Raw genomic sequence first — 16758 nt, 5'->3', positions numbered from 1 at the left:
CTATGTGTGTCTGCGATAAATGCTTACCACTGTTGTAATCCTAATAGTAATAGGACGTTTTCCAGTTGATCTACCAAGGAGAACAGATAAACTGAGCCTCAAGTATTCACAAATACACTCAGCAGGACAGAAGGCGAATGAGTTACTGATTCATGCAACATGATGAATCTCAAAAGTATCATGATAAGTGAGGTGACAACTAAGTTCACATGGAAGAAGCACACCAGCTCTCCGATCCAAGGATTTCATACGCTAAAATCCAAATCTGAAGGAGGGAATGCTATCAGCGCTTAATTTATGAACACCCAGTTGGCAGAAGGCTGTGGGTGACCGTGGAAGCTCAACATTGATTCGCAGGGTCAGCACAGGAATTAAGCCTCCGGTGAATCCCCTCTGACTATAGTCCAGGGATGTGAATACCCTTGCTATCAGACAGAGCGCATGCTAAAAACCTATCGTAACACCTTATCAGTTATCTCCCGTTTGATTCACTTCAGCATTGTTTCGGTTCTTGAGATGTTCTGCTTCCCGTCTGATTGTGGGTTTTCCTCGCTCATCACTGTTGTTGGGTTATCATTTTTCGCTTCTTGTTTGCATGGTGTATGATTTTGTGTATATGAAATCCAGGATAGGTAAATATAAGGAGGTAGTAGCTGGATTAATAATTACCCAGGGGCATGGCAAGGGAGGTTGGAGGGAAATGGGAAGCTAACAATGGTTATGAGAAGACAATGTGCTGAAATTGACTGTGGTGATGACTGCCCAACTCTAAATACGATTGAATGATTAAACTGCATGTTATGCGAAGTACATCCCTATAAAACTACTTTAAAAAATCATGCTGCACATGGAAGTTGCACAAACAGGTACAAACTCCATGGTTTAGTTAGTATGGGGTTCTAGGAGAAATAAAACTAGACTATGTAATGAAACTTAAAACAGTTCATAAGAATGGGTGGGTAGAAATTGATTAGAAAAGTGTTTGCAGGAACTTTCTGGGATACTGGAACTCAATGATCTAATATGTATGCATTGTGTATTTGCATGCATACAAATTTGATTCTCTTGGTACATTTTGAATAGTGTTTAATGGTAAGAATGCTTAATAGCTAAGTGGTAATGTCTGTAGCTTACTCTGGCATGTGTTTAAAATGAAAAGAACAACATGGATGAGTAGATGTATGAGAGAGCCACATGTGAGAAAGCACTAATGCAAGACTGACTGCCACTGAATCCGTTCTGACTCATGGAGACCCCCTCAGACAGAGTGGAACCACCCCGTGGATGGATGTGCAAGAGTGAAAACCTTTACAAGAGTAGAAAGACATCCTTCTCCCCTGAGCAGCTGACGGTTCGAATGGCTGACCTTGGGATAGCTAAACCCAATGAATAAGCAACCCATTATGCCACCAGGGCACCCTTATAAACAAAAAACCAAACTCACTGCCATTGAATCGAGTCTGACTGAAAACAATGCTCCAGGACAGGGCAGAAATGCCCCTGTGAGTTTCTGTGATTGTAGTCCTTTATGGGAGTACAAGGCTCATTTTTCTCCCAGAGCAGCTAGTTGAGGTTAGCAGCCCAAGCAGGTCTTGAGGTTAGCAGCCCAAGATGTAACTACCTGGGCTCCTTCACAGCTGTTAATGGCAGAAAGAAGGCATCCTGGCGGCGCAGTGGTTACGTGCTGGGCTGCAGGCCACCTGGTCTGCAGTTGGAAACCAATAGTGGTTCCGCAGGAGAAAGGCGAGGCTTTGGACCCCGTGAACTTCAGAAACCCACAGAGGGTCATTCCGAGTCAGCACTGACTCGCTGGCAATGGTTTCCTTGTAGAACACAAGCAGCAGGTTTGACGACATGAAATTTTCAACTTTTCTATATGTCTGTCTGAAATGTTTCATAATAAAATGTTGAAAAATAAAAACTACACTAGGAAGAAATTGGCTTTGAAGTTAATGTCTAAGACTATTGAAGCACTGGATAACATCCATGAGTAACATAGCTGTTGGTAGAGTGGGACTAGGATTTTCATGAGAGAATATTCTATTTGAAAAGACCCAGACTGATCTGACCTCATGAGACCTAAGGGCCAATCCGGGACATGCTTTTTATGCCAGACCGGACACTCTCTGCACTCATAGTTCCATCGACCTCTTCCAGGCTGGGGAGACCAGCTCTGCAAAGAGTCTCACAAGCCCCTGACATCATAGTGTGCCCTCTGCATGATAGCTTCTATTCCGGGAGTCATGATTTTGGATGAAAAGCAAAGCCATTTTTGGCTTTTCATATGAAAACACAAAAGAAGAGATTCCGTATCTCAGCGCCTTGTTCTTACTTCCAGCAAGAGCTTTGATTCAACTTCAGTAATTGTTTTACTTGATGAAAACCGGCATCAAGAAGCAAATCCAAGTGCAGTAATAATGAAACATGATCCAATTTTACTTTCAAATAGAATAGGTTATTACAAAGATGAACTTTGTTACCTTAAAATTTATTTTAATGTGCTGAGCCTTCTGCATATATATTTTTTTAACAATTTTGAGTCAAACGCATACAGGAATTTTAAGTCTACTAGCAAGATACCGTTATATATATATCCTTTGAAAAAGTACAGAATTTTGTGGAGAATAGTGATTCTATGTATACTCTTTTATATATAACAAATAATGTGCTGTGGACATATTTGACCCACCCACGTTTCGGGGGCATAGACATAAGTTGGCATATGGGAGGCCGGAGAGAACAATCGTGAAGAACTTCTGTTGTGGAGTAAAGGTCTGTCTGTGTCCGTGTCCCAGCTCCCCTGTGTTCCTTGGGGCTCTTACTAAACCACTTCTGGTTTCCCTTCCTTTGTAAGAGGAGAAAGGTGCTCGTGGTAACATTCCTCGCTCCACACTCTTTATTTGCAGGCTTTGATTTAATCCTTACAACAAGCACACGAGGAAAGTAATATCAACCTCCAGCTTACAGAGGAAGCTCCTAGGAACAGAAGGTTTAATTTGGTTGCCTACACTGATCAGCTGGGATGTGGCATTCCAGAGCCACATACATTGAGTGGAGTAGCAGAGTTATGGGACTACTTCATCTGGGGGTGGCAGAATGAAATCATTCTCTTTCAGTATTCAAGAAATAGAGGCAACAGGTTACTGTACTACCTGCTAGTGCTGGTTATGTACCTAGCACAGACTTTTGGTACCTGGGAAATACTCAAAATATTGGCTATCATTGGGAAAATTAAAATGGTACATGTTCCAGTTCTTGAAACCACTAAATTTAGTCCCAGACTATAGCAAATTCATTCAAGTTGAGAATGTGGAGCTATCTTCCCAATGCTTCTGGTAGTGTTGGTGAGGAAAAACAAAGAGAAAACCCCCCTCCAATGATGGGCTGACTCAACAGGAGAATCCAAACTTCCCTTTCGACAGAGTTAGAGAGTACAGTATTATACCTTCTTACAAGCCAAGGATAAAAGTGGAACTAAATACATATTTAGAGGAGAGAGACTAGGCTGGTTCAAAGAATAGTTTTAAATCTTCTAGGTTTTCTGAGTATTTATTAAACTTATTCATATGGCCTTTGAAATTGCCATCAAAGATCAATTACTCGAGAGAATGTTTCACACACTCTGAGACTTCGAACAACTGCCGGAAGTTGTTCCATCAATTATTAATTATACGCATCAAAGTGCCCTCTTTTCTTCCAGTGGAGAGCTTGGACCTAAGAAACACTGCAGTACAAAGAGAATCATGAAAGCATTGCCACAAAAACAAGAGAGAAAATATATTTTCTTTTCTTATGGTATCAATTTTCAACATGCTGGGTTACTTACTACTCTCTGAAAAAACGCCTCTTTCACATGCCACTTACCTCTGTGTTATTTGTGAGAACTAAAGTTTTTAAAAGACACACACACAAAATCACTGCCTTCACTGAAGAAGGAGAAAAAAATCTTTCCACTTCAATGCCTTTCAAATAAAGAGATTTTACGGAACATAGGCTTCCCACCCACTACCTTATCTTATATTGTACAATATGGAGTTCCACTTAAAAAAGAACAAAATGTAATTGAATTGTAGGTTTTGAGATGAAATAGCTAGTGTTCAGTATAAGTTGGTTAATGTTGGAGGAAAATTCTAATATCAAATGCTATGAAATAGATTAAACTACATAAAGATAACCTATATTCCATATCGATTTCTCCATTAAGAACCTGGAGTACAATCTAGATGTTAGTTGACTGTGCAGCATAATTCTCCTGCCTTTATTGGATACCACCCAGACAACTGGCTACAACAGGGAGATGGCTATGTTTTTTTAAGATGTAGTTTGTTCTGCCAAACCTGTGCTTCCCCAGAATGTGAAAACTCTGCCAAGTAATGAAGAAATACTTGTATGCTTTAAAGATAGTGGAGTAGTTTTAATACCTATATTACTGCATCATTTTAATTGGAAGTTCAAAAGGACTAATTACGACAACCAGATACGATAGACCAGAATTGGTATTGATTAAAACATGATGGCCAAAGGAACCCCAAGATATAAATAGCCAGACATATGATGAGAGCTTATATCCTCCTATCTAGGAATTGCCCATGAATGTTTAAGTTATGTTTCTGTTTTAAAGAAACACTGGGCACAGCACTATGTTTCTATGTTCAGGGCATAATTGTGATGGAAAAAGAGGTCACCTTCACTACAAAGGAAGTTCAGTACAAGGATAAATTTATGATGACAAAAATGAATGAGCTTCTGCATTACAAGTGGAAGTATTAGTTGACTGGAGAATAGCAACAATTGTGTGAAGATAATTTACAAATGCCTGAACAAAACAAAACAACAAACACACTCACTGCCATTGAGTCAATTACAACTATTAGCAACCCAATAGGACAGAGCAGAACTGCTCCTGTGAGTTCCCAAGACTGGAACTGTTTATGGAAGTAAAAAGCCCCATCTTTCTCCTACAGAGTGGCAGTAGTTTTGAACTACTGACCTTACTTAATGCAGCCCAACACATAGCCACAATGCCACCAGGGCTCCTCATGCAAACGCCTGAGAGAAGATCATTACACAGCCTTCTATAAACTATGGAAAAAAACACTTTCTTTTTCAGATGTCTTGCTTTCCTCTTCCTCGATGACACAGGGTCACCTCAGATATTAGATACAGATAACTTCAACCTGATCTGCTGAATTTGATCTTTGAATATAATTTCCTGGAAGTTATATGAATACCTCACATGACCACCTTTCTAAAGAAGCACAATATAAAAAATATTATTTTCTTTTGTGTGGTAAGAAGTAGAAGAATTGACCATCCAAGAAGTACGATATCCTCCATTTTCTCTAGCTCTCCACCCCTCCGTTAATTATCAAAATAACTAAATCCTCTGAACGACTAGAATACGTAAGATTTTCAAGTTCTTGTTCCACTGACCTTAAGTTTGAAAAGGGAAGACAGGAAAGCACCAGTGCTTTTTGTATGTTTGTTTTTTTAACCACTGAATATAGAGGAAAAAGTGTATCTTGTGAATATATGCTTTTACATATGAATAAATAATATGTAAAATAAAAATACATGAAAACTGAGGTTTGAGGGCTCGAACCATTTACCTTGCAGTTCAACATTTACCCTACCAGGACTCCTATCCTTGGGAATCATAACATTAATTACTGTGACTATAAGAAGAAAGTTGATCTTACTGTGCTACCAGATGTCCTGAATAAAGGGGACTTCTTAAAATGAAATTTTCAAGATTAATTCAATCACTCCTTTACCGTAGAAAAAAATTAATTTCTTAAAATGTGTTTTGTTGTTGTAACTGTTACACAGCCCAACATGTAACAATTCAGCATTTCGTACGTGAGTGACTCAGTGACACTGATGGGACGTCCTCGTGCAGCCATTCCGGCCCTCCTCTGGGAGTTGTTCTTCGCTCGGGGTATAAACTCACTCTCTCCTAAGGTCCATGTGGCACTCACATAATTCTATGTCAACTTGAAAATATCTAAAAGCGTAGGGACAGCATCCAACCTGTCAATCAGACCACAGCCTGTGGGTACCTCCTTGTGGGCATGAGCTTCTCATAAGGAGGGCCCTGGGAACCTCGCTTTCTCTGTTTTTCCCTTCGTGCTTGCTAACCCTGAGAACTGCCAGAGCCCTGCCATGTCTCCCCTAACCTTGAAGGACCCAGGCGACTTTGCACCCACCGCATCATTGCACATGGAGGTGGGAGTCTCAAGAGGGACTTTGGGACTTGAGGTGGACCAGGTTAGGATGTGGTCTTGATTTATAATTATACTTCTTACACATGAGTGTCTCTGGATCAGTTTCACCAGTCAACCCAGTCTAACAGAGTCCATGTTTAATCTTTCAAGTTACTATTAATACTTTGGTCCTGTACAGAGAGTACGTAAGAGAGCAAATTGCTCAAGGCATACAGTTTTTACTAGCTAAGCTACACTACTGATTGGTTTTAAGAAGACTTTGGGGTTATTTTTGTCTGATGTTTTAAAGATTACATCAGGATAATAGGTTCAGGAATTCATCTAGTCTCCCCGGTTCCAGAAAGTTTAGAATCAATGAGAATATGAGAATTGAAATTCTGTTCTGAATTTCCCCTACTTTGATCAGGATTATTTTAGAACCAAATCAGAATGTTCAGTGATGGTAAACCAAGCACTATTCACTTCTCTAGTCTCATGACAAAGCCACGCATCTAGCATTTCCTTTGAATCCTGACTCTCTTTCTGTTGTGCTGAAGGATTAATGAACAACTGTGACTTGGACGGCCACTAGGCAAGATCCTTTATTAAGATTACAGGCACCATGCAATGATCAAGGAGGTTGACCAGAAGAACACATTATTAGTCAATTAATCAAGATATCTCATGAAGCCATGACCCTAAACCTCCAAACCAGCAAACCAAATTCGTGGAGTTTTCAGTTTTACATAAGCAGCCTTAAAAGCAATCATATGTAAAATGTTGGGTTCAGTGCTGAAAATAGTGACTTGATTAGATGAGGGGTAGTTCCTTATGATTTAGGTCCCAAAGCATTTTGAAAAAGAGTTATTAGTGTCAAGTTCTTTTTGCTAGATCTTTTCAAATATTCATTATGAAAATCAATATAGTTTCGGTAGAAAATAATATAATCAAGTCCTTACAGAGGTATTCCTTAAGGACCAAGAAAATGCTACTTATGAATTCCCAACTTCGTAGTTTAACGAACACTGTCTGACTTCTTAAAGCTACACAGAAAGAAGTAAGGCAACACTCTGGAACCTATAGTATGAGATATGAAAGTTTATCTAATAATTCAAAGCAGATGCTGGAAGATCATTTCCTTGTCTGCCATTTAGATGGGCTCACAGAGGCCTGCGAAAGGCTGCTCTGATCCCAGATCCAATGACTTGCCTGTGGTTAATGTGAGGCTCAGGCAAAAAATGCAAACAGAGAATAAGAGTTCCACCGTGTGCGTGTTTCTCAAGATGAAAGCAAAGACATAACTTCTAATTTAATATTAAGTATTTCCAGTGCAGCCTGAAACTATGTTTGGCTTGAAGTGTACTCATTTTATAGTTTCCCTTTGCTTTTTTATCCTACAGGTTTTCAGTTTCACCTTCAGCACTCTCTGGTTAGGCAGACTTATCATATAGCATAGTCTTCAATGTCATGTGCTTATAAAAACTTATCTCTGAAACTATGATTCCAGAAACTGAAAAACAAAAAAAATCCGAATCAAAGTCCCAAATAAACATCCCGAACACTTGAAACTGTTACCTCTCTGACACCTACTTGCCATTCTATCCTTCATTGTCAGGATACTGACAAAGAGATCTTTGTGATGTGTTTTGCTTTCTTGTAAAGCTTTTCAATCTACTTCGGAATCACTTACTAATCCTCGTACTGCACTGAGTCCTCCTCATCAGTGAGGATTAACCACCAAATCAGATACATCTAACTTGGACTTCTTCCTTCTCTGAACTATTCTGGTGAGTAACGACCTAAATTGAAACCAGTCTGTTATTTTTCATCCAAAATCAGTGGAAACAGGAAACAAAGAGCCCAATACATATAAATTAGATCCTCAAAACCCACTCATTGGCATTCAACTGCTTCCAAACTTTACAAGATAGCACACGTCTTAGATTTTATTTTCAACATAAATGAACCACAGGCCAATTGAAAAGAGTAACATTCTTCTAGATAGACTATCAAATTCCTTTACTTGTAAGGCAGAAAGAATCAACCCAGGAGAAATTTATGACATGGTTTGAATGCTACCCAGGAGGAGCCTTGGTGAGCCAGGAGACTTTGCCTGCTGAGAAACACCTATAATTTTAACATGACAAAATTTCACCCTGGGCAAGACAAAATTACATTTCTCTTCGGGACTGACTTGACTTAAGGGAACAGAAAGATTCACCAGGCTCCTTAAAAAGAAAAAAAAGTCTTCCAAAAGCCTGTAAAAGGACATGCACTCCTCTGCGTTTCTCTTTATGGGGATGGGAAACTGGGCAAGAGGTACTGGTGATGGGTGCCCAACAATGATTAATGTAATCAGTTACGAAATTTGTATGTGTGAAAAGTGTCCGATGAGCAGATGTTGTTAGACAGATATGCACATATGCACAATAATAATACTAAAAATGGCATGTACTCCTATAACTGGAACTCATTATTTTAAAGCAGAGTATATTGCAAAATAAATCATTTCAAGACAGTGACAGGGCGAGCCGGTGAAGAAAGAGAAGTAAAAGCGAATTAGTCACATCAATATTTAACTGTGCCTGAATCACCTATACTGTTGAGAAGCACTGAAATTTTTGACTATAGTACTTGGAACATAGTAGGTACCCAATATATATTTGCTGAGTGAATGAATGAGCATATAATTACAAGCATATGTCAATCTGGTGCTTATTCTACACATGATATATTTGTTTTATATTGCACATACTGCATACATTGGCCAGCTGGCTGTTAATATGGAGCTTTTTTAAACAGGAGATTAATACTGTATTAATGTCCATTCAACTTTCCTTCATGGAGTAAAATAATATAGTGACATCATCTAGTAAAAAAGGCTGACTTTTAAGATTTACAGTCTATCTGGTAAGAATTATTTTTTAAGGAAAAAAATCTGTCATTATGAAAGTATTATCTTTTAAATGATATCTTAATATTCCTGGAAAACGCAACAGTAGCAAATTATGGCTATAACATATGAAACATCTAGAATCTATATGAAAACATAAATGTTCACTTTATCTCTTAACGCCTTGAAATATAGCAATATACTTGCAAAAATAAGTGTTTAAGATTATTCTTAATCCAGTAAAGTTTATTTCTTTATATCTTCATTCTCCTTTCTCTATTGTCTACGTTCCCTTGGAATGAGAAATGAGTCAAGGAGAGTGTAGCTTATGCAGACAATTAATGAGAGCAAAATTAAGTTATGGAAAAAAGAAAACTGAAAAGGCGGCAATAAATTAGATGCTTACACTTGATCTAGGTATGCAGACCCTGTTTTCATGCACATCTGAGCCTTCGTCGTGGGAGAAAGGTGAGGCTTTCTACTCCTGGAAAAATGTAGCCTCATCCGAACACCCAGAGGCAGTTCTAGTCTGAACTCCGGGGCTGCTGTAGGTCAGAATCAACTCAAGGCCAGTGACAGAGTGAGCGAGTGATGAACTATTTGTATTTTACTTTTACTTGTCGCATTGGATATTTTCCATTTAGAGATTAAATGCTACATGATGTCCCAGTAAACACTAAATCATACAGTTCAGATACTAATTTTCAGAAAGGGCCACAGTCTTTTTTATTTACAGAAGTGCAGTACTTCAGTGTTTGTCGTTTACACACTTAAACACTCCACCATTAAATACACTCCTTACCACCTTCATCCTCTATTTTATAATCTATCTGATTTTATTTACTTTCACGGTCTACTAAGCAGACTAACTATTTTAAGGACCAAGGCCCGGTGCCCTGGATAGAATACGTATTTAATACGGTTGGCTCTTGCCACTTCCTCCTCTAGATCGATCCTTGTTAGAGTCCATTCACTGTGGGGTGTTTGTATAAGAATCAGAATGATTGTTTTGCTCCATAATCAGTCTCATAGACATTTGAGCATCATATTCTTTTTAACATTTTAAAAGATTGAGGGTAAGAAAGTAATGTTAAGGCTCTGCGAGAAGTAAAATATAAAAATGCCTCATCACTTATTCCTTTTTCATGACGACACATTTGAAAAAGCTGCAGTAAGTGAAATGAATAAAAAGCCTCTGCCACCAAGTTCTCTGCAACGGAAAAGAACGTTATAGGACAGAGCAGGACTACCGCAGGGCTTCCGAGACCGAATTCTGAACAGAAGCAGCTGCTGGTGGATTCAAACTGCTGACCTTCTACTTAGCGACTGAACACTTAACCACTGGGGGTGCCAGGGCTCCCTGCATACTACTGTACCAATATATAACTGCTTTCTTTATTATAGAAACCACAATTGAAATAATGGAGGGGAACAACCCCACTAAAAGGCACCTTTTAGAAATGTTGCCCAGCGGAAGTAGTTACCTGCGCTGACTCCATCACTACCTATGGTCAGAGTCACAGTGACCTTACCGGGTAGAGCAGACCTACTCCTTAGTCTCCGAGAACATTACATCACACGGTTCAGATACTAATTATCATTTGCATAAGTGCGGTACTTACATGTTCGTAATTTACACATTTAAATACTCCACAATTAAATACACTTTAAATACACAATCAAATACACTTTAAAGCAGCGATTCTCAACGTTGGGGCACAACCCCTTGGGGGTTCGAATGACCCTTTCACAGTGGTCGCCCAATTCATAACAGTAGCAAAATTACAGGTATGAAGTAGCAACAAAAATAATTTTATAGTTGGGGGATCACCACAACACGAGGAACTGTGTTAAAGGGTCGCGGCATGAGGAAGGCTGAGAACCACTGCTTTAAGGGAATAGGCAACCGTATCAGTTTCCTGTAGGGAAGCTGATGGGTTGAACAGCCAACCTTATAGTTAGCAGCACACTGCTTAACGCACAGTGCTACCAGGGCTCCTTCTTGGGAAAAATGAATTCTTTCTTTTATTAAAGAAAGAAACTTCTTCACTTAGTGTGTACTTCTGAAAGGTGGTTATCAAAGAGTTCACTAATTTGCTTTCAAAGCAATGGGAAAGCTCAGGTATTGCCTTTCTTAAGAGTTTTTCAAAGCAGCAGGAAAACACGAGATCTCTATCTCACTCTATGAGAGGGCTTCAACATATTTGCTGAGTATCCTGTTATCTTTGAGTTCCTTTTTTCCCATGAACTTTTTGAAGCCCCTTGTGGTATGTTATAATTTGTACTCGACTGAAATCTTCAGAAATACCACTGAGGTTAACAGTGAGATGCCTAATACGGCAGTGGCGTTAAGACAGGCTCAAGCGCTTACCATCAAATCCATCTTCTTCTGACCCAAGTTCATCATCCGAACAGATATTGAGGACATTCACCAGCATCTCCGTCACTAACAGGAGAAAGGAAGGAGAGGGGACGGTTTCTGTTAGAACTTCAGTGATTATTGCAGAGCTCTGAATGGCCAATGTGAACAATAAAGAATAACGTTATATAGCGTTCTCTAAAATACTACAGATACATGTACAAGAGAGCCTTTGTGACTCTATGTAGACTTTCTCTAAAATACTACAGATACATGTACAAGAGAGCCTTTGTGACTCTATGTAGACTTTACGTTTCCGAGTCATTCATCCATGTCTCGTCCCAAAGTGAATGGCAGCATTAACTAGACATAGGTCAAAAAGCCATGCACAAATTAACTCTGTAAGGGTGCAAATGCATTTTAAATCTATCAGGGAGAAAGCAGGTGTTTTTGAATTTTTATATTTTCTTTGCCAAGAGGCCATTACACCTAGAACAAACATTATAAACTTCTGCTCAGCAGGGCTTACGTAAATGCTGAATTTTGGTTGTCAACTCCCCAGAGAATGCACTACAGTACCTGATTATAGGCACACAGTTTTATACTTTTAAAAACTGTTGCTTGACTGGGTGTATGGATTGTTATAAGAGCTGTGAGAGCCCCAATAAAATGATTTTTTTAAAATTGTTTCTTGAAGAACTACTAGTACTTTTGGAGCCGTTCTGAGCATACTCATTAAAAAATAAATACGTTGATGAAAACACTACTAAATTTGATTTTCAAAAACATTTAAAAGAAAGTTTAAATCAAAATCAATAAAGATAAAAAAAGAAAATCATATAAAGGGCTATATGGAGAAAATTAGTACAGGATTACACTAAGATGCATATGCATTTACATTCATATTTTTGAAATCACGGAGTGCTGCTGGCATAGTGGGTTACAAATTGTCCTGCTAACTGCGTGGTCGGTAGTTTGGAACCACCGGCTGCTTCGAGCATCAAAGATGAGGCTTTCTATACATCTCAGAAAGCCAGATGTAGTTCTACTCTGTCCTACAAGGTCACTGAGAGTCAGGATGAATTTGATGGCAATGAGTTGAGTTTTATTTTTGAATTAGGTTGGGTCTTAGTATCATGAAAAGAAGCTCAACTCACCGGATATTTTTCTTCCTCAAGAAAATTGTGTACATTTAAACCAATGTTCCTCTAGAATTTAAAATATATAATTCAACTTTAGAATTGAAATTATAAAAAAAAAAATTGAAATTATCCTGGAGTTTTAGTTTAATGATAAAAACCGAAATATGTAAATGTAGCAACATATTAACATGTTCTTTGATAATAGTTCTTTGAAATGAAAATAACCAATGGGGAAAAAAACTCAACAAAATGGTTTTTCAAGGGTATGTGGTAATTGCTAGGATTTACTGCCTTTGTTTCAGAGAAGCCACCAGATGGCATTGACATGTGCAGCATTTGATCAGAACAAGGAACCACGGACAGGGACTGGTAATGGGAACATTCCCACTCACTATTAAAACTTACTCGAGATTTAGTGTGGTCCTCAGAGGAACTTTAGTCACTGACAACTCAGAACTTCTCGGTTTCATAGTTTTAGGACATTGAAAGAAACAAACACATAAATGTACATTTTCTCTAAAACCTCCAGAGAGGACAAATCTTTACTCTTCTGAAACACGTGGAAAGTGTTCCTTTTACCACAATACTCATTTGTTGTCTTCTGCAATGTATAAGATGATACCTGGGAATGCCTTAGCCTATTACCATCAGGATCCTGAACTAGGGATATGCTGAGGCTCAGTGAATGCAGCCCTTCCTTTCAATTGATCCGTGAGATTTAGGGTAAGATATGATAGCAAAACAAAGGGATAATGAAGGAAGAGTGGAGAGAGAAAAAGTGGGGAGGGAGGAAGGAAGGGAGGAAGACAGAGAAAGGAGGTTTTGAAAGACCAAATCTTCTTAAAAAATCACAGAAATTAATAGCTTTTTACATGTACACTTTGACTCATTGTTCTGTATTTTTGTAACATACTAGTGTGATATAAAAGGAGCCCTGGTGGTGTGTAGTCGCTGGGCTGTAGTTGGGCTGCTTACTGCAAGGTCAGCAGTTTGAGACCACATGCCACCAGCTGATCCTCCAGGCTTTCTCCTCTCATAAAGGGTAACATTCTTTGAAACTCACATGGGCTGTTCAACCAGGTGCTATTAGGTCACTATGGACAGAATTACCTGGATGGTGGGGAGTTGTTGGTTTTGTTGTTTTAACAATGTGCTATATTTATAGATACTGACTTCTATACAGTTATGACAAATTTAATTAACCATCCCAGTGTAATGGGTTATGTGTTGGACTACTAACAACAAAAGCAGCAGTTCAAAACTCCAAGATGTTCTGTGGGTGAACGATGAGGGTCTCTACTCTTGTAAAGACTCACAGTCTGAGAAACCCAGTGAGTTTGAAGAGTTTTTATGTCAAGTATGAGAATTCAAACCAACTATGCTTTTGATAGTAGACATTGTCCTTCATGAAATTAGAACCATTTACCATTGTCTCACGACAATTATTATTCATGTCTGAAATGCAAGGGAAGCTTTTTCAGTTGACAGTTTGGATGGAAATCAAGAGGTTTTTGGAAATATGTGATATAAAGTGGTAAGGAAAACACATAAAATTGCCTTGAAATCCAATAGTCATTATTGCTCTGATCTTTAATGGAGTTATATTATTCTAATAATTTCCTAATATTTTTCATTTGTTTTTTTACCTTTAATCCACTCATTGGATCCTATTAATGCAGTGGTTCTCAACCTTCCTAATGCTGTGACCCTTTAGTACAGTTCCTCATGTGGTGATGACGCCCAATCATAAAATTATTTTCATTGCTACTTCATCATAACTGTAATTTTGCTGCTGTTATGAATTGTAAATATCTGATATGCAGGATATGTTTTCATTGTTACAAACTGAACATATTTAAACATAATTAAAGCATAGTGGTTAATTATAAAACAATACATAATTATATATTGTGAAATATTTATGTTTTCTGATGGTCTTAGGAGACCCCTGTTAAAGGGCCATTCGACCCTCAAACGAGTCGCAACCCACAGGTTGAGAACTGCTGCTTTAATGTGATACATACTCCAAATCTTTCTCTCGTGGTGTACCTTGTGAGTTTTATTGATTGGGCTAAATTATTTCTCTTTCTGAGTGTTGTGCTCAAACAACACACTCCTTTCCTTCCTTCCTACGAAACATATTAAGAACATATCAGGACTCTACAACATACCTTTCTCCCCAACAAATGGCAAGGACCATGTGAAAACATCCATGAAGTTTGGAAGCCAGTATGGATGAGGAGAACAGTTGAATTGCCTGATATTCATAACGTTGTTCTCGTACTTCAATACTGCAGCTGAAAACAACAAAAGGAAGGATTTTCACAGCATATCTTCACAGATCATATATACATACCTTATATTCCTGTTTCTACATTGGTTTTAATTTAAGACAATTCAACTATTTGACTCAGGTTTTAGAACACCAAGACAAACGGTTTATTCACCCTTGAATGTGTATACTAATTGGGGATTTTAAACTTTACTCTAATGTGTAACTGCACAATATGTCAATACTAACTATTGAGACAGCATTACAGGTTAGTAAATATTTCATAAAATTATTAATCAGATGTTTTTCTGGAGTTGAATCAAGCTCTTCTTGTAACCCAGAACATTTTAGTTTTATTCAATAGCTGATGACACCAGTATAAATTGCATAGGTATGACATAATTTCATAATATCAAGTGTTTGTACTGATTTGATTTGATTTTTTTAATGCATCCTTCTTCCTCAGGAGAACTCACAACAGTTGCACAGAATAGTTTAAATTCGATTGCTTTCTTAACTTACTAAAAATTAAGATCGAATTCCACATACGTATGCATCTTTTTGAACCCTTGACTTCTGAAAATGAAGTACTGCTCACGACTCAGGAGAGTGGTCAGCATGCCTCCTTCCGCTTTGTGGGGTATACACGGTTGGAAAGCTCCTCAGAGCTGAGCTAGTCTCCGTTCTCCTGAGATCCTGAAACACATTCTACAGGCATCTTGGCGCAGAGTCAACCAGCCTCTGAGCATACGTCCCCTGGAGGAAACGATCCCCCTGCTTCAGTGGGCTCACTGCTTTACAAAGGATGCTAAGTTACAAGAAATCTTCATGTTGAGTTTAAACCTGCCTTGATGAAGTATTTTCACTCACCGATCCTAGTTAAGCTTTCTGCTAAATGACAGCTTTAAAAATACTTGAGACATACCCTTCCTGAATTTTAGCAAGATTTCAGTTTTCTTATCCTACCATGTCATGATTAGTAATATATAAGTTGAGATCAATAAACAGATCCTAGATATTAATTGGTTTTTCTATGTTTAGGGTGTAAACAAGCACACAAACGTGCACATGCATTATCTTTTGATTTTACTTTCCACAACCTCTGAAGTCCTATGGTATATAACAAACTCTATCGAATTTCTTTTGTAATTTTTATGTTGATTATATGTAAGGATGTGTTGTAGTATGCGATCATTGATCTAGGATACCCTCTAAAGTAAAATTATTAAATAGTGTTTACTGGGTTTGACCTTTTACATTACCATAGACTTTATTTCATCATGTGTTTAACATATAATTATTTTTAAAACTCTGCGTTTGCATTTCCATCTAGCAGGTTCTTGCAGAAACCTCTGAAAGTTCAAATCCTTCCCATCCTTTGATGCTCAGCTGATGCGTGGTGACATCAAATTTTTCCCGTGGATGAAACTTCTCTTCCTCTCAATGCCCTGGATTTATACCTCCACATCACATTTGTTATTCTGTTTAATCATGGCTCTGTTGTACACACAGTGTGTGTGTGTGTGAATGCCTAACTTCTCCTATTAGATTGACTATAAGAATTCCTAAGGACAAGCGGAGGCTCCAAATGGCACACATAGTTACTGTGGTTGGCTCAAAAGGCTGGGCGTTCCAATCAACACAGAGGTGACTCAGAAGAATAGTTTGGTGATCTATTTCTCCTGCCTCCCAGCCAAAAAAAAATCAGCCACAAAAATTCTATGCAGCATAGTTCCTTTCTGATATATACATGAAGTTGCCATGAATTGAAACCAAATTGTCAGCAACTGGTAAGGTTATATATATGCCATTCAGTAAACCCAGTAAGTCTGTATCTCCCATAACATCTTACCTAGATGTTACTGACACAAGAGTCTCCTTCACTGCAC

The 16758-nt window shown here is 38.3% G+C and overlaps 1 protein-coding gene across 1 annotated transcript in view; it reads right to left on the bottom strand.

The window, feature by feature from the left end:
• PPP3CA (protein phosphatase 3 catalytic subunit alpha) overlaps window positions 1–16758 on the bottom strand; it is a 192331-nt gene that overhangs the window by 22512 nt on the left and 153061 nt on the right. The window contains exons 8-9 of the mRNA XM_004703285.4: window positions 14769–14894; window positions 11468–11542 (exon numbers count right to left, since the gene is read on the bottom strand). Of these exons, the coding sequence (XP_004703342.1) occupies window positions 11468–11542; window positions 14769–14894 (201 nt within the window). The remainder of the gene's footprint in view (window positions 1–11467; window positions 11543–14768; window positions 14895–16758) is intronic.

This window comes from Echinops telfairi, unplaced genomic scaffold (genome assembly GCF_000313985.2).
Source record: "Echinops telfairi isolate 266 unplaced genomic scaffold, ASM31398v2 ScPeMD7_7468;HRSCAF=8506_0, whole genome shotgun sequence".
In the NCBI taxonomy this organism is placed as follows: Eukaryota; Metazoa; Chordata; class Mammalia; order Afrosoricida; family Tenrecidae; genus Echinops; species Echinops telfairi.
This window is presented reverse-complemented; position numbering and strand designations above follow the sequence as displayed.